Source organism: Toxoplasma gondii, chromosome XII (genome assembly GCF_000006565.2).
Source record: "Toxoplasma gondii ME49 chromosome XII, whole genome shotgun sequence".
Taxonomy (NCBI): Eukaryota; Apicomplexa; class Conoidasida; order Eucoccidiorida; family Sarcocystidae; genus Toxoplasma; species Toxoplasma gondii.
The window spans coordinates 4,507,857-4,526,219 of record NC_031480.1 but is presented as its reverse complement, the minus strand read 5'-3'; the positions used below and the strand labels follow the sequence as shown (position 1 = coordinate 4,526,219).

General features: G+C 52.7%; 3 protein-coding genes across 3 annotated transcripts; 1 reads left to right on the top strand and 2 right to left on the bottom strand.

The window, feature by feature from the left end:
• Window positions 1-443: 443 nt before the first annotated feature.
• On the top strand, window positions 444-4,829 carry TGME49_249410 (hypothetical protein). The gene has a single exon (XM_002367234.2). It carries the CDS (start codon window positions 1,169-1,171, stop codon window positions 3,020-3,022), a length of 1,854 nt encoding a protein of 617 aa, XP_002367275.1. The 5' UTR covers window positions 444-1,168; the 3' UTR covers window positions 3,023-4,829.
• On the bottom strand, window positions 3,415-4,798 carry TGME49_249400 (hypothetical protein). Its single transcript, XM_002367233.2, has one exon. The coding sequence runs from the start codon at window positions 4,448-4,450 to the stop codon at window positions 3,602-3,604; it is 849 nt and encodes a 282-aa protein (XP_002367274.1). The 5' UTR covers window positions 4,451-4,798; the 3' UTR covers window positions 3,415-3,601.
• A 196-nt stretch (window positions 4,830-5,025) lies between the features above and the next one.
• Window positions 5,026-17,819, bottom strand: TGME49_249390 (glutamate/leucine/phenylalanine/valine dehydrogenase family protein). The gene is made up of 17 exons (XM_002367232.2): window positions 15,699-17,819; window positions 15,193-15,378; window positions 14,539-14,643; window positions 13,864-13,905; window positions 13,686-13,713; window positions 13,160-13,212; window positions 12,458-12,600; window positions 12,203-12,275; window positions 11,760-11,883; window positions 10,915-11,051; window positions 10,163-10,465; window positions 9,582-9,808; window positions 8,689-9,219; window positions 8,024-8,277; window positions 6,905-7,212; window positions 6,459-6,541; window positions 5,026-6,225 (listed from the first exon to the last, which is right to left on the bottom strand). The coding sequence occupies exons 1-17, from the start codon at window positions 16,554-16,556 to the stop codon at window positions 6,060-6,062; spliced, it is 3,621 nt and encodes a 1,206-aa protein (XP_002367273.2). The 5' UTR covers window positions 16,557-17,819; the 3' UTR covers window positions 5,026-6,059.
• Between the last annotated feature and the right edge of the window lie 544 nt (window positions 17,820-18,363).

The window sequence follows — 18,363 nt, the reverse complement described above, 5'->3', positions numbered from 1 at the left end:
TTGCACTCACTATCTCTCCGAAAAATCCACCTCCCAACCGCTAACGACAAGCTGCGATTCAGTGCGGTATAACTTTCCAGTGGCATTGAAAGGCACAGTATCGTACCTTGGAGTACCTTGGATACTGAACGTGACTCGAGTTACATGGGACACACATCCAAGTTCTTTATGCTTGCTGTACCCAACTACCCCCGCGGACTGCTTGTACGACCGCGAAAAAAAGTATCAGCTTTCAATAGACTCGTGGAATTATGTTTGCTACTGGAGCTATCGAAACATCAACCGCGTGAATCTGTCTACAGGCGCCCCGTTGCCGCGGACGCACGGGTCGGAACACTCATATGGGTTACTACACTCCTCTGTGGGGTGGAAGACGCTCCGCAACTGCCACTGAGAGGGTGGCGCTGGCTGAGGGGCGTGTTCTCGCCGCGTTTTGCTCTTTTTCCATATCTTTCCAGAACAATGTCCTGCAGACTACCGAGAAACGCGGACAGGTGTGTCAGAACTCGAAAAATATGCCAATGATACACCGGACCTCCAACGCCTACGTGCGCCCTCAGTATTGCATGCAAAAGGTGCGCCCACACCTGCATGTTTTATAGGCCGCGCGGAACCCGAAAAAACCCAAATGCAATGGTGAGGAGGCTCGACTTGCGAAGCGGCACCGTCCCCGTGGCGAGTGTCGCCCGAACCGGGTGCAGGGCGTCGTTGCAGTTTCTGAGACGGCGTTGCAGTTCGCGAGTAGAGTCGTCAGGGGTGTTTTTTTTGCGAGTTTGTTGCTCCTGTGTTTCCTCGCGCCGATTCGCGTTGCCGTGGCACGGACGCGCGTATCCGAACACCGTTGCAGAGTTGTGGACTGCCGGACACGAGGTAGGAGTTTGCTTGAAGAGCCTGGTGTCCAAGGTGTGACGGACGCTTCTCTCGAAAGCGGAGTTTGTGTCGCGAGAGATTCGTGTGTGAAAAGACCGATGCAGACGCGTGGTCTGTTTTCCTCTCTTCCACTCGAGAGTTTTACGCTCTCTCCGCACGCGTTGCGTTGTCTCGTCCCCGCAAGCTGCAGGAGTGAGAACGGCGTCGCGGACGCACTCGTTCAAAACACTGCTCCAACTTGCTTCAAACCCCTGCACAACGCGTCGCGGTTCCGGCGTCAGTACACCGCGTTCTCGAGATGGCGTTGGACGCTGAGACCCAGTTCTTGAGAATGGACAGACAGAAGCGGGAGGAGATTCTCGTCGCGCTGCTCAGCAGAACGCGCACTTTGTCCGAGCTCTCCGACCTCGCGCAGAAACTCTTCTCCTCTGCTGGAGGTTTTCCCGGAAACTCGGAGTTCCCGACGGATGTTCGGCGTGCAGCCGAGCCGAGTTCCCGTCGAACGCCAGTCGGCCCCTCGGGGTCCAGCGGCCCTTCATGTTGTTCGCGAAACGGCCTGCCTTCCGCCCACGGCAGAAAAGGCGCGTTCTCCGAAGACGCCCTCCAACTCCTCCGCTACAAGTTGGCTTACGGCGCGGAGGAAGCCGGTCGCTCCCACCACGAGGTTTTCCCCTGCAGTGTCGCGTCGGCCGGCCCGTCTGCCCTTGCGCGCCGCAGTCCAGGTCCGTCGCGATGGCCGTTGCAACCAGCCAGAGAGAGAGAGGGTGAGCGCGTGCAGGACGCGTCTCCGGAGTTCTGCGAGTTGGACAGACGCGCGAACGCGTGCTCGTCGTTCCCCTACTTTTTCTCCAAGTCGCGTGAAGTGCGTGAGGACAACGAGCCTCGGTGGCCGAAGCCAGTCTTCTCCGACGAGGAGAGTGCGAGTGAGGACCAGCAAACCACCTGCTCGTCTGTGGCGTCGACCGACTCGCTCAAGTCCCGACTCTTGCCTGCAGCGATTCTCCGCGCTCTCGCACAGCCGCTCCGACCGCAGAGATGCGCGTACGAGGAGGAGGACGCCCATGAGGTGCCTTCGTTTCCGCGCTCGACTGCGCCCGAAGCCACGTACACTTCCTCCCTGGCTCTGCTGGAACGTGTGCTTGCAGAGCTTCCCGCGACGCGGCGCTCGGCAGCTGTCTCGGCGCGCTTCGAAGGCTCCGAGAGACGGAACACCACTGCGTTCGCTGCGCCCTTTTGCGACAGAGAGGCAGGCGCAACGGCGAGGGGGAAGGCACAAGCTGTAAACGAAGAACTCCGGAACTCAGGCGACGAGTGGCGCCAAGAACGCGTCCCCATCAAGAACGAGCGCGAAGTTTTTTCGGGGCAAGAAGCGGCTCTGAAGCTGGGATTGGTGCAGAAACTGTCGGAAAAGTGGGAGGAAGACTCGGTGCACTCGAGCCCGCCCGCGTCGGCGGCGAACCCCCGACCCAGTTCTACGGGGAAGCGGTCCCGACCTCCTCCCTTCATCTCTCACTGCGAGGACGGCAGAAGCTCGCGGGCAAACGGCGGCTTCGAACTGGACGCAGAGCTGGAGAGAGGCGGTAAACGGCATGCGTCTGAGAGCCTCGTGTCGCAGAGACCGTCGCTGTCTCGGCGGTGGGCGTGGGAAAGCGATCCAGAGTTCGTGATCGACGACCCGGCGACGTGGACGAAGGACTCGACAGCCAAGTACATCGACGACCTGATTCTCCACGGTCCCCCGCAGTGCGACTTCACGAACTTCGTGCCACCCTTGACGAACAGGCGAAGGTTCTCACTGCGAGAACTCTTCCTCACGATCGGCGGCAGACGCCAGGACCGCAAATGGATGCTCTACTCGCAGCAGGCGGACGCCGTCTTTTGCTTTCCGTGTCTGCTGTACTCTCCCCGCGTCTCCAAGTTCGTCAGCGACGGCTTCTGTCTGTGGCGAAACCAAGGGAAGCGGTATCGTGAGCACGAGACGTCGTCGGAGCACCGTGCTGCAGTCATGAAGCTCGACATGCGGCGCAAAGCCCTCACGGAGGGCTGCGTCCTACCTCTCCAGAAAGTTTCGCGCAGGAGTGGACTCTTCCCAGTGGAGGACCACGGAGTCTGTGCCAAGCGAGCAGCTTGCTGTGTTCTCAAAGAAACGTAAGCTGTGAAAACGAGCAAACTGGCGGCGTCTGGAGCGTCGCAGGCAGTGCACAACGTGGCGAGATAGCGCACCCATGGAGGACGAACAACCCGTGAGTCAGTTTCGCCGACTTTTGCGCGCTCGTGGACTCAAGTGAACGCCCAAGTGATAGGACGCTGCGGAGCCAGAAGCTATCGCGTTTTCGCGCTTGAGAAACTCACGAGGAAACACTGACGCCTCGTTCAAGCCGCGCAAGTAAGGACAGGATCCCCTCCTGTTGTAAAAAGAAATGGAAAGTGTTTCCAGGCGCAGAGCCGAAAAGTGCGGTTCACATCCAAATGGAAATCCTCGAAAGTCGTAGAAGCGAAAACGGCCCCCAGAGGAGTCGGCTCCCGTTCGTACTTGATTGAGGTCGGCGTTTTGTGGGGAAGAGGACTTCCAGAGAACTATATGAGCAGGGATTGGGAACTTTTTTGAGAGTCATGCGGGGAAGATTGGAATGTGTTTAGATTTCTTTGTGGGGAGTTCCGGGAAAGCGGGGACTTCCAGAACTTTTTGGGAACTATATGTGCGTGGAATGTGTTCACAAGTTTTCGTCCATCATTCGAATAAATAGAGAGAACGTGTTTGAGAGTTTTTGAGGATACTCGAAGAAGGCAGGGCTGCGTTCGAGCGCTTCTTGAGAGCGATGCGAGGGTTTACCGCTCTTTCAACGCATCTGACGGCGAACGGAGGCTGCAAACGGGAGGGCGTTGTGAAAGCGGCCTGAAGTGCTCTTCTGCAGCTAGGCCTCGTTTCTCTCTTTGCTTCAGTATGTGCAGTCCGGGATTCGTGAATATCTGACAGTGTGTTGGTATGCAGAAGAGGAGCGTGGGTGCGGGTGCAGTGAAGTGTTCGGGATAAGCTGCGAAAGAGTGCGTTCGAGAAAGTAGACGTGCCCTCCCGCACCCAGGAAAAAGTCTCCAAAAGGCGCGTCGGCAAAGAGAGTTTTGCGTTCCGGGGAAAAAACTTTCGCTCCGCGGCGCGAAGAAATGCCACACAGTGTTTTGAGGCCGCACGCGGGGTGTACATACACCTGAGTGTTTGCGGGTGCGCAGTCTGAAAGTGGACTGGACTCCCGACTGGAGAACATCTTTCGAAAGGCGTGTGTATGCTGCCCCGCTCTCGGACACGGGCTGGCTTCTCTCCATAGCAAGCGTCTTTTGGTGACGGGTAAAAGAGGTCTGCGTTCGTGGCGACGCGGAATTTTCTCGAAATGAAAAACATCTGAGAAAAACGAGTGGCGGCCATAGGGGAGTCTCGGCGACTATGACTCCAGCCTCGAGGCGCACTTTTGCGATGTGTAGGAAAGCGTTCAAGGGGAGTGGACTGCCGGTGTGTATAGGGTCCGCAGTCTGAGGTAGAGATGAAGTTTGCGTCTCCTGGGATGATGAAATTTTCGTAGCACATCGGGATTGGAGAACCACACTCGCGGGTTTCTTTGTATGCTGTGTGAATCTTGTCGTATTTTGTCACGTTCGTGTATTTTTATTCTCTTGCTTTTCGTATGGAGAGAACGAAACGGCTCTCCGCGTCTTCCAGAATTCGCAAAGCTGCTTCGACGCGTGGAGGACGAAGTTTTTCAAGTTTCCGCGTAGTCAAGCTTTTGGGTGACACAGCGAATTCGTTTCCAAATGTGTTCCGTGTCTTTTGTCGAACGTCTTCCTCCGTCTATTTGAACCAGTGAAGTCTCATCCAAGTCTCTTCTATCCCGAAACGAATTCAGCACTCTGCCCTCTCGAATTCAATTCGTCAAGCAGACTTTTTTCTCTCAAATACAATTTGGTAAGAACGGCTGACCCGCCCTCGATTCCACTTCGTTTACACTCTTCTCCTCTTGTGTGTCGCCCCCATCCACGTGAACAGTTCTTTCTCGAGAGACATCTTCCACCCGAACGTTTCCTCGCGAGGTCATTTCCACGTCTGTGCACCGCGGACGCCCCTGCCTGGAATGCCTTTCAGTACCCTAGGTACTGGGCAGTCGATTAATGCCAGTGGAGAGACTCTCTCCGAGCACAGGCTGTCAGTTTCATAGTCTCACTGACGAGATTTCCGTTTTCCTCACCAGCGGTTGCTGAAGTCTCTACCGCGTCTTTCGACATTGGCGACAACGGGCGCCACTCGCGCAAGAAGTCTCTGTCGAGAAATTTTGTGCACTGATACAAAGAAAGAAAACAGATTTCTCCAATCTTCGCAACACTGCCACACAAGCTCCGGTTTCGATCGTCCGCGGTCGTTCACCATGCGTTTCCTTCCCAGGCAACCGACGGGCGATATCCAGAAACCGAGAAAACGCGGTTCACAAACAGGGAAGACGGGGATCACATAAACATTTGTTTGCAAACACATGCATCTGTCCAGAAGACACCCATATTTTCGGCCACGAAAAAAATTTCGAATCTCATCGGTGCCTATCTGACAATACCCTGGACAGCGAAAATGTACAAGCCGGTGCACAGACTTTCACGTGACGGAACACGTCGAAAAACGATTCCGCTTTCCACCACCACACGCGTTTCTCTTTGTCACAAGAATACCCTCTTTTCGTCTTCTCACGGGGCCTCTCGTACGTCCAAGTTCACCACCCTTGTCAACAGACAACGCATGCAGAGCGCAGTGCTTTTACGCGAAAAAGTGCACGAGAGCTCTGCTTCCTACAAATGCCCTTCCGTGTTTTATCTTCAGGTTTCGCTTCGTGAACACAAGAAAACAATAGTCGAAAACAACTGTCGTTACACTCCAAAACGTGGTCTCGCTGTCGATTCGTCTTTTTGTCTTTCTTTCCGTTCAAGGAACGAGCGAGGGAACGCGAGAGAAAGTGAAGCTCGAAGAGGTTGTTCGGCTTCTCAACGCTTGAAACACTTTATTCGCAACGAAGAAACGCTTCTTCGCGCGAAGATCTCCTCACCAACGAGAGCTTCGAATGGCTGAGATCTTGTCACGGATCTTCTCGCCATCTGCAAAGTTATCTCGTCTTCTTCTCGTCTTTTCCTCGTCTTCTCTCCTTTTGTCTCGCCTCTCAGTTGTCTTCTCTCTTCATTGTCGAGCTCCGCTGCGAGTCCTTCAAATGGCGAACGTAGTCGAAAAACGCAAACGCTGACAGATTGTCTGTGAACTGTTGCGAGTAGTAGAAGCGCGACGCCAGGAAGCACTGGAAAATCGCTTGCAGGTACGACTCCGGGACTCTGAAAAAACAAATGCTCAAAGCGAAAGAAACTCAAAGAACGCACAAAACAGAGAGACTCAGAAAAAAACAAGCTGCTTCCGCCCTTCCCCGCAAGGCCACTCTCCAGAGCGGACAGACACCCCAAAAAGCAGAGAAGCTCTGCGTCGAGGTCCTCTTTCGACGCAGCTAACATCCGCGCCCTCCGCGAAAAGAACTTGTTTCTGCACAACTGACCAGCGACGTTTCTCTTACCTTTGCCGCAGCGTTTCAATGCTCATCAAACCAGGCACCAGAACGTCCGGCAACGCCTTCAAAAGCACGCAGCTCACCAATTCCTGAACACAAACGGTGAAACCACAATCGCCTTTCTCGCCCCAAGCTTCATCTGTAAAACTTATAAAAATACGTATACATAAACATATATATATATATATATATATATATGTATAATATATATATATATATATATGTACCCTTAGGGTCGCCACCGACCCGGCTGAGCCACGCGTCGACGTCCTCTGGGGTGTAGGTGCACCAAAGACACGCCCAGGGATTTCGGTTCTCGCCGTTCGGTGCAGATTGTTCTCTGGACCCTGTGCGCGTCTGCAGGTTCTTTGACTCTTGTTGCTGAGTTGCGAAGCGACAGCCACCGCTTCGCGCGCCTGACTGCTTCCGTGCTTGCCGCCGCATCCGCTTACGTCGTCTTGCCAAAGCGAGTCACTTTTGTGAATGTCTTGGTTGAGTCTGAGGATCTTCGCCGAGAGTACGTCGGTCAAATCGCAGCGCGGCTTGCCAGTGCGCAGACTTTCTTCCCAGAGAGCGTTGAATTCGAGACGAGCATTTTCGCGAATGCGCTCCATCACTTGTCGCACATACGTCTGGTAGAACGCGGGCGGATTGCTCGGATCTGTCACCTGCATGTGCTCCGCGAACTCCTCGTCTGTCATGGCCAAGGCCGCCAGCACCTCGTGCGAACTCGAAGTGACTCCACCCTTGTTCGTGGACGCTGAAACGCAGCAAAACGAGCCTCAAACGCGTCAGCGAAGTCCGCAGGAAACGAAGTCACAGAGGAAGGGAGACGCACAGAAGTGCAGAGGCTCCCAGAAACGAGAAAGTGCACAGAAAAAAGAGGAGCAGATGGCATCTGACGGGTGGAAGAGATGGACGGGAATGTGAACAGTTGAAAAAGACCTTCTTGTATGCATCTCGTCTTCTCTGTTCGAAAGAACGCTTCGTAGGGAAAGAGCTATATTTGGCCGACTGCTTTCCTTTTTCCAGTCATTGACACTTTGAAGAGCAGCCCCTCTAGCCGCAGACACCCGACGCGTGTGGATGTTCCCCGACGCTGCTCTGTAACGAGACGGTTCCTTTCTCTGTCGAAAATTCGCCGAAACGCAAACAAGAGAAAAACGGCGACGAAGAACTGACACAAGGGAAACGGGCAGGGCGCAGCCGATACAGACAAAGGCATCTCTGGAGTTCGCGAGGACGTCACTTCCCTTTTTACCCCGCCTGCACATGTCTCACTGAAGCAAGTGCGACTGACGCCTGTCGCTTCATTTCACGATAAGCATAAGCATGGGCGCCGTTTAACGAACTTCGTGTTTGACTGACGAGACGTTCAGAAGTGCGTCAACCACAACAGACTGTATGAAAGAGGAAAAATGCGTTCTCAATTCTTCTTCACATGCCACAGCCTCCCTCCACTCTTTCTCTGACACCTCCCCTGTCACTGTTTTCTCCCTTTTCCTCTTGACTGTGGAGAAAAAACCTGCTTGTCTTCCTCGTCTGGACACCCCTTCCGTGTCTCTTCTCACCATCCTTGAAGAGGATGACGCCTCGCTCTTCAAGCATGCGACGGGCCTCATCGGTGATGAAGACGTTTGCGCCTTCCACGATGAACTTGAACCTCGGCTTGCCTTTCTCGTCGAACATCTTGTCCACGTTAAACGGCGTAACAGATGCAGGTCTGCCTCCACACGGATTGAAGAGATCCGCCGATCCGCGAGGGTCCAGGTGAAATCTGCCTCGGAACTCGAAGCCCGACGCAACGGCTGTGCCGTCAGGCAATCTGAGAAAAGCAGGTAGAGATTGAGAGGGACCTCGTTTTCTCTTTATGAAACACACCTGATCCTTTAGGAAAGAGTACCTCATTAGCGATGAGACAAGCATCACTTCTGCTGAAAAACAGCCTTGACACTCACAGCAAAAACAAGCTTGGCCGACCTCGTTTCTTTTCGAAAGAGAGACGATCTAGCTGCATGGCAAAGTTGCCGTGTTTGCCACAGCAACGGTCGTTTTCGCTGCAGACGATTCTTTGATTTTTTGCAGAAAAAGGACCTCCCGCGCCTGCGCAGCAGCAGGTGTTTGAGAGAGTCACTTCACTTTCACGAAACCCCCAGCCGGTTTTCCCCGCCAGCCACTCTCACTGCGTGCAGAAGCGGTCTGCACCTCCCCGTTTCTTCCGTCTCTTCGTCCTTACACGACGTCGCGGTCGTCTTGCGAGACCTTGAATCCCATGGGGCTGAGCAGTTTTTCGTCGTAGAGCATCGCACTTGTCTGCAAACCTTCAAACCGCCTCTTGGCCAGACGACGCAACTCGTTGATGTCCAGTCCTTCCGGGTCGTGCAGGACGCCGCTGCCGTCGACGATCGAAGTCGTCTTGGTGTTGCTCTTCAGCAAGGCGTTGCTCCCGAGATCTCCGTCGGGGCCGCCCACCAACTGCCGCGTCACTTCCTCCTCCTTCAAGTTCTTCTTCTCCAGAATGCCATGGATGTACGTCTCGATGCTCGCCGTCGTCATGCCGTACGTGTCATGCGGGATGCCGCCCATGGCCGGGAGCTTCCCCGTTGTGAACGCTTTCCAGAACCACGCGTTTCTCTCCTTCGCGCGCATCGCCGCCCAGTCCATCAGACCTCCAGTCCCGGTGTGCTCGTCCGGACCGAGGAAGCAAACTTCCTCCTTCCCCAGACGATCGACCACCCGTGGGTCCGTGAGCAAGACGTCCAGCATGCTGCAGCAGCCGGCAGAAGCAAACAAAGGCGACGCAAACGAAAAGACACACGCAAAGATGCATGCGCAAGAGAACGGTGGGTCCCAGGTGATCCATCTCAAAGACAGGGCAGGCGACAGGGGGATGCACGCTTCTCGAGGAGATAAACGCCACAGACACACAACGAATGCCTAAAAGAAAAAAACACTTCTGTAACAAGTTGTAGCGAAAGACGCCGTCTCAAAACGACTCACGGCCCAAAAACATGGAGAAACCAAGGCGGAGAGACACCCAAGAAACCCTCGCAGGGTAAAACCCCCACGGGTGTACATACACCCCGGGACGGGGCCTCTTTCCCTGTTCCGTATCTTTCCTTTTCTGACCTGTCGATGTACGCTTTGAAGGCCGACTTGGTGAGGGCATTTGCTTCGTCGCGCGAGTCTGTCTTGCTAAGAAGAATGACGCCTTTGCTGCCTCCCTCCGGAATGTCTTTGTTCTTCAAGTTCTGCGTGCTCGCCAGCTTGTAGACTTCGTCGAACGCGGTGTCTCGGTTCCTCTGGTAGCTCTGCGTGGTGAACGACTGCACGACGCGCACCCCTCCTCGAGCAACCTACGGCAGAACAAGTCACGCAATATCACGTTCCGCACCCCAGAAGTCAGGGATCGACGAAATATGCGCCACTCGCCTTCGCGAAACATTCGACAGAAGACCTCAACGCTCTCTCAGTTGTGTTCCTGCACAGTTCCTCTCTCTCCCTCCGTAGACTCGCATGCAGCCGCTTCTTTTGGATGGACGTCAGGCGTTCGACGACACGCAGTGCATGTGCGTGACCGCAGAGAGGCGACGGGAGCACCCGCCCTGTGTGGCAGACGCAGTGGGAACCCCAAAGACGCATGCATCCGTCGACGCCGAGACGTTTCTGCTCTCACAGTTGTTCACGACTGTGGAGAAAGGGATCCTTACATCGGCGAATCGCGCATGGAAGCCAGTGAAGTTCGTCCCAACGGTGAAGAGGATGGCATAGGGGCGCTCTGGGTAGTCAGCCTCGGGGAGGAAGGACGTATCCATCCGGAAAGCGAGCGCTTGCTTCACGTCTTTCCAAAAGTTCGTCCGCACAATGTGTTTGTTGAAAAGCCGGAACTTGAGCAGAATCGGCGGCGCGTCTGGGCTGTCGAGACACTGGATGTCCCTCTTCAGCGAAGTCTCTTCTTCCCAGTTCTTCAGGACGTGCCCTCGCTCCGCATAAGCACGCGGGTGGTGCATCTCCTGAAACAGAACCGCGAAACACAGCTCACGCGTGGAAACCTAGTCACAGAAAAGGAGACTCGCAACTGATCTAGAGAACGAGCAAGAAACACATTCTTGTAATATAAACATATATATATATATATATATATGAGCTACGGACAGAGGCAAGATACACTTACCCCGAATCTCTCTTTTTCAACAGATCGCGCGCAGTCCACTCGACACATACACCTCTACATAATCCACAAAACTATATAAATAAATATATATATATATATACTATGCACTTATACATGAATCTGTATGAGAGAGAACCATAGATGAGAAAGAGAAAAATGTAGACAGAAGATCTAGCGATGCATGCATGGTGTCTGTGGGGTGGAACGAGAGAGGTTGGTGAGTCGTTTTTTCGACTTGTGCACCGTTTTCCGGACGTCTTCCGCGAAGATCGTTCTCCGGTGAAGTACCTGGAATTCCTCGTAGAGGCGCTTGATCATGTCTGGGTGAGAATCGACGACTTTCAGGACTGTGTCCTCAGAAAACGGAGGCAGCTTCAGACGCGTGCGGAGCTCGTACAACTCTTGGTGAGACAGGTGGGTCGCCGCTAAATCAAACGAAACAGCGAAAATATTCAGAAACTCTTTGCATACAATTCTTTGCAAAGATACCTGTTTCTACAAGCCACACATTCCACAGAAAAAAGCATAAATATACACGTATATGCATATGTATATATTTAAGTATTTATTTAAGTATGTACGCCACACATACCAGCGAGACATCTAACGCTATTATGTGCATAGACAGTAGATGTAGGCTTTTAACGTCGTATGCCCGTAAAAAGCAAATCCTGCAAATACGTGAACGTAACAAGACAACATGTGTATATATGCGTATCTGTACATGTGTATACACGAAGTATAAATTCATCTGTAAATCGCAAATTGCTTGGCAACGACACTGGGTTGACTGCAGAGAGTGCGGAGTTTCAGAGACACGCGCATGCACTTTCTTTGAGTCGGACGAAAAACATTTGGTGGAAAACGGTCTGTGCTAAAAAGGGAAAACGACCTTCCAAAGCGATGTGTTGCCACGCAAACAACGGGTTTGAAGTAAATAATTAATAACATGAATACATATATATATACATATATGTATATATATCTATATATTTAAACACATAAAGATATGTATAGATATACAGAAATGCAGATGCGCTCTGTGACGAAAAGGCTTGAAGTTCCGCGTGGTGTCTTGTGCGTTTCGCGGCGTTTGTGCGAGTTGTGCGAGTTTCGTTGCATGAGAGGCTCACAGCCAAAGTGCTTGACCATCTTCTCAATGGCGCCAAAGGCAGGGCCGACAGTGCCCGAGAAGTGGACGATGAACTTGCTAACAGCCCACGCGTACGCGGCTTCGTGCACCGTCAAGCGGCGCTCCTGGCGAGCACAGGAAAGGTTGCATGAACGCAGTCGGATTTAACTCAGCAGAGAGCACAGCGGCCGAGACGGCAGTGAGAAGACAACGCAGCAACGCCAGACAGGACGGACGCGCAGAACGCCAAAGAAGAAAGAGGGAAAGAGAGGCAGAAACGAACAGAAGACACGGAGACGCATCGAGCAGAAGAGTGGAAGGGAGGAGAGAGACGAGAGAGGAAAAAGAGGCGAGTAAGGGAGAAGAGCAGAGCGAGTAGGGGAGAGGACGACGGATGGACAGAAAACGAAGGTGGAATAGAGCGATTCGTCCACGCGTTCTCACCTGGGCAAGCTCAGTGAACTTGCAAGGCTGCATGATGTACTGCATGCGAATGGCCTTCACGAGGAGCTCGACTCTGCAGAAAAACACAGACAGCTGGCAACCGTTTCGGCTTTCGGCGTTTCTCTTCACACGGCGACCTGCTGGTTGGCTGCTTGTTCGTCCACTGCTGAGAGACCCGGCGCGGCCAGACGCCGCCCGTCTGCTTCAGGAGTCTCGCAACCGGATCTTTCTCACTTTATCCTCCGTCTCCCTCACCGTCTGCTCATGCTCATTTCAGGGAAGTCTGTGAGCTGATCCTCAGGCAGTTCCTCGATGAAGGTCGTGATGATCGACACGCCGTTTGCGAGAGGTTCGACGTATTTCCGCTGGGAGTAGAAGCCCCACATCGTCACGCTATCCTGCAAACAACGCCGCAAGCTCTTCTCTGTAAGAAACGATTTTTCTGCGTAGACAGACCCCAGCGTCTTGGAAGAAAAAACGCGCAGGACACCCGGGACTACGTTCCGACGTGGAGTTGCCGCAGACCACCGACGGTCGAATCGCGGTCTCTGTGGAGAAGTCCAGTCCTTCTTGCCAAGTTCGTCACACCACTGAGCTCATTGCAGCAATCGCCGTTGACGCACAGAGGTCCAGTAGCGTGCCTGAGGGAAGCTGCGTCTGTCCAGTCCCCCGTCAAGCCACAGGTGTGTGCATGCGTGAGTACAGTCTTCATGGTTTGGGCGAGAGCGCATGCAAACAGCGCAGCAAAACCGCTTTCTCACGGAGAGACTCAACCCCCTTGTGCCTTGAAACAGTCGAGGTGATCAAGAGCGCCCTTCGCGGCGACCGACAAGAAAAGCCAAGTGTCTCACGCGAGAAGAAGCGCACATCGAGTCGACTTGAAGAGAAGAAGAGGTTAAACGCATGCACCGAGGAAAAAACATCCTCGCTCGCCTGTCCCTCAGAACGAAAACTTACACCCAAGCGAGAAAAGAATTCCTTTGTATGCAGTCCCCGGCGGAAGGCAAGATCTGAAAACACGCAAGCGTCCTGTTTGAAGATTTACGTGTTTACAGAGAAGTCCGTGAGTCCATCCACGCATGCAAATATTCACATGAACCAGCACAAACAAACTGCATGCGCACTTGCATCTGTATATGCAGATGGAAACACCTACACAACTAGACATACACACAGACAGATCGACAATGCCGCTGCTTGAAAAAGAGAATATATATATATATATATATATAAATATTTATATAAATATACATATACATGCCAATGTATGCCTGTAGGTGGAGTGTGAATACGTACCACATTCATGTACACACATACGCATAGGACAAGTGAGCAGTTGCATCGGCACAAGACGAGGAGGTGAGACCGTGAGCGGCTTCCCCGTGGACTTTTTGAAGCAAACAGTGGACCTGCAGAACTGTGCATGCAGTGGCAGAAGATGGCTGGAGAGGCGAGACCGAACGCCTGCGTTTTGCCTTCGTACCCATGCGGTAGCCGGTGCCTCGCGGAACCTGAGAAAAAAATGCCCACACGCTGCGACACCCAGTCGACAAGGAGAAGGGCAACGAATCCGCATGCACCGAGTCACCTTGACAGACTTAGCGGGTGTGCAGAAACGCATGGACAAAACAAGCAAAGCCGCGTTTCAAGGAGAAACTTACCACATTGATGAAGAGGTTCTGTCCACTGGAGTCGCGCACGACCTGCGCGCAAAGAACGAAACACCATCCTTGGTCAACAAAACGCATCACCACCGAGCGAAAAACGCCTCGGAAGGCGAACGCCCCGCTCTTGAGGCTGTCGCGTGAACGTACGCCTCTGTGGCTGGCGGCATCTCACACAGAAGTCGCACACAGCAGTCGCCAACGAAACCAGGCCAGTGAACGAAGACTGAGACCGCCTTCCTACGGAGATATGCATCCTTGAATCAAGGTGCACACTCACAAAAATGCTTCGACGCTTTACACGTGAAACACGACAAGCAATGCCGTATGCGCAACCTACAAACAAATATAACCCATCCCCATATATATGCATATACATACATACATACATATATATATATACATTTAACTTTTAAATATTCACATACATACATATAAATTCTATATATAGATATATAGATATAGATATACATATTCACGTATACACATATAAATTATATATTTATATGTATATAATACGTGTGTAGAAATCGAGATGAGCGTGTTTCACTGCCGAAGACATGTGAAGTGTTGGAACGGGAAGATCTCCTTTCTGAAGAACGATTGTTGAATGCACAGACAAGATGCGCAGCACTTTGTCAACAGAAAGGGTCTGGACGAGCGATAGATTACCTCCTCGTTGAGTCTTCTGTAAATCTCAGCTGTCGCTGTGTTTCTCTTGTTCGCAAAAAAGTAAACATCCAGGAGTTTGGAGAGGTCCGTTTCTGAAGGATCCACCTGCGAGGACGGAAAAAAAGATGGAGCAAAGTAACACAAATCTTTTTCGCGCCGCATCCACAGAACGCCTCGTGGTCACCGCTCTCGAATTGTCCTCTGCATTTCGGAGAAATGCACGGGATCCCCAGACTCGCCGACAGACTCAACAAGCCCCACCACTCGAGTGTACATACACCGAGCACACGTGCTTGAAAACACATGCACTATATATATATATATATATATATGTATATGTATATCTTTATCTATGGGTGTCTTCCTCTGTACACAGCCACAGCAGCACATGTTTCTGACACAGGATTTTTCATAGACCTTTTTTCTTTCTCGCAGAGAGGATTTCCTCTTGCCGCCGCGCATGTGACGGTCGCAGGAAAGCAGAGCTGTAGACCTGTTGCAGGCGACAAAGCTACAGGTCTTCGTTTGCAGCCGATTTCACGATCCCTTTCGCTTTCCACGACCATCACGATCATAGCACTGAAAACGGCACTGAGAACAGTGGCATCCAGTGAGCAAACTCGGCACTCAGAAATGCGCACAAGCAAGTCTTACGCCGTCCTTCGTTGTCTCTGCGCAGTATTCAGGCTGCTGAAGAAAGTAGGTTCTCAGTCGCTCGTTTTCATCAGCAGGGTCGTCGAAGAAGGATCCCGAGGACCGGTAGCATTGCATGCGGTACGGAGTCGTCTTTCCAGAGAGCCCCAGAAACTTCTTCTCGATCTCGCGTTCCACCTGGAAATTCTGCGCACACAACCCCCCACAGAAAAAAGCGCAACGTCAACATGGACGCAAAGACATGCAAATAAATCTACTCACATCACATACCCATGTATATCCATATACATGGATACATAAACACATATGCATATGTATATATATATATATATGTATATATCTGCCTACATATATGGATACATTCAAAAATACATATACACATATATATACATATGTGTATATAGTTACACGTGTATATCTATATATGTATATATCTACATATATATATATATATATCAATTGTTTATACATGTTTATCCAGGTGTACGTGTGTGTACTTTTCTGACCTGTGAGGCTTTTCGGTTTCGCAGAGAGGCTCTGGCGAGGAGGAAGACTTCTCCGTCTCGTTCCTGTTGAATTTGGGGGAAGTAGTCGGTATGCGAGAACTCGTTCAGGATTTTCGCGGCGATGACGCAAGCCAAGTTGCTCGCGACGGTCTGGGCCGTAGCTGTCTGGAAGTAGTATTCGTTCAACCCCAGGTGGTTGTAGTACGCGTCGGCGTTCGCGCTGATCACGCGCTTGGACAGGTCGCCGCGCTGCGCGAGAATTTGCTTCACCTCTTCGTACTGGGCAGCGTACTTTTGAGACATTGGGCGGAACTCGGAAGTCGCCGTCAAGTCCACGGTCCCGAAGAGCGTCGAGTCTCCGAGCTTGCCGACCGGACGCCCCCCGAGCAGACTGCGCGACACCGGCGCACCCAGGTCACCTGCGCTGCCTCCCGAAGTCGTCGAAGGCGAGGTTCCCGAAGCGCCGTCGTAGCAGGAGAAGGAGGCATGGCGCTTCGGAAAGCAGATCGCCGGAGCTGACGTGCTCGGGTGGAACACTGCAGACGGCGCGCGTCCGCCGCCGTTCAGGGTCGTCTCCATCTTCGCGCAGAGAAGGCTTCCAGAAGCAAGTCCAGGACGAACTCGGGAGAGCGAGTCGGAATAGCGCGCAGAGAGAGAGAGAGAAAGCCGAGGAACGATATGCGCGAAAGCCGGTCGGAAGAAGGGAAGGGATGCACCGGACACAGCTCGGGAGTGGGAGGCGGGGAGACAGGCTTCTTGCGTTGCGCGGCAAATCCAGAAGGAACGCGTTCCTCTCGGCTGCGAGAGAAAAAAGCGGGGAAAGAAAGAAAAGGGGAGAGAGGCAGAGACGTGCACCATCGAGAGAGCGCAGGATGCACGCGTCGCAAAAGTCGAGAAAGTCGAGTTCTCTAATTCTGATGACGGTCCGGTGGGGAAACCGCAGCGCGCGCGAGACAGCTAGGAGGAAAAACGCAAACTGCAGCCTGAGTTCTGAGACAGAAAAACTCAAAAACCTCCTCGCCAGGCACGCGAGAGACAGCGAAAGAGTCCGAGTCTTTTCGCGGCTTTTCTGCAAACGCCTGTAACCGAAGACGCGCTGTTCAACAATACACACCAGTGTCCGCGTTTTGGGGGCTCAGAAACACCCGGACATCTTTTCTCGACATTCCGGAACGAGACACCGACACCCCAAAAAAATAAGACGCACCAAAGCAGGAAGATACCTGCAAACCACAGAGCCTGCTCGCGTCTAGTGACGAGGTGAGGGCGTTTAGGCCGTCTCTGAGAAATGAGAGAAATTCAAAAACACGCGTTCCTGCCCGAGCGTCCGGGCAAATATGGAGCGAGACGCCTAGACAGACGGGACGCGCGTGAGAGGAACGAGGAAACAGTTGGTCAGAAAATCCACCAGCTTCTACCCGGTGACGCCTTTAGGTTCCAGAACTCAGTGCAGAAAAATCCGCCGCGGTTCACTCTTCGCCTTTTTGAAAGCGTCGTTTCCGCCGTGGACCAGCGCGGCGGAGAAGTCCCCATTTCAGTCTTGCGGTGAGACAAGAGGAAAAAGGGGGAAAGACGCGTCTTCAAAAACCGTGCTGAGAATCCCCAACACCAACACGAGGACTGCCGCTGGATGTCGACGCTTGCGTCGCTTTCAGAATCGCGTTTGACTCTCCTATGTCTCCGCGTCGAATGGACCCATATAGAGAAAACAGCACGAGAACACGATGGGTGTGCTGGGAGTAAACACATGCTGTGCGCGCGCGAGCGTTGTGTCCGACTAGACGCAAGATATTCCGTCAAAAAAGGAACACACCTCGAAAAACGCCGTTCCCTGAGTCCTTCGACTCCACAGTGAGCACCAGGTCAGTCCAGACCGCGAGAGAGCAGCATTCGCCGCGAAGAGCGAGGCGAACGGCGGAGGCAGCCCAAGAGGAGGAAGAGAAACTGACAAAGGCAGAAGTGTTCCAGCAGAGGAAAAGTGCTTCATGCACCTGGAGATGTGCATGTACACTCAGCAGGAACGAACGGCGCCGGGTACCTTTCCTCTGTTGAAGAAGAAGGAGCCACAATCGAGAGGCGCCCACCGCATCTGTCTGTGGAGGAACCGCGACTCAGGTGTCCCTATAATGTTTGTAGAACAGCAGCTGTTCAAACAAAGGAAACGCAGGGGGGGAAGGGGGAGAAGTCGAGCGGCGCATAGAGACACACGTACGCCACAAAACCCACAGTCAAAGAACGCTCGACATCCAGTTTCCTCGTAGTGGCAGCGAAAACAAGCAAGAATAAACCACGGTAAAGTTGCTTTCCAGCTGAGCTCGTAGCCTTCTTTCTCTGGATTCGCGTCTGGTAGAGCTCCCATTGATACGCGTGGGGAACTCAGTGTAGACGGCAGAGATGACCTAACCCACAGAGAGAAGGGTGCGGCAAGGTTTCGCGAACCCACACACCCCGCAAGAGTGTCTATGTCAGCGTCGAAACATTGCTGCGTTCCTGGAAATCACAAGGGCTGTTACTCTGTCTTGTTTGGTACTGTGTGTCTGAAGAACACTCGATTTCAAGGAAGCAGCGACACACACATCTGAAGTGTGTACTTGCAGGTATAAACAGACCTTCAATAACATGCATGTATACAAATATAATAGGTGCGCGTGGAATGAGCGTGTAC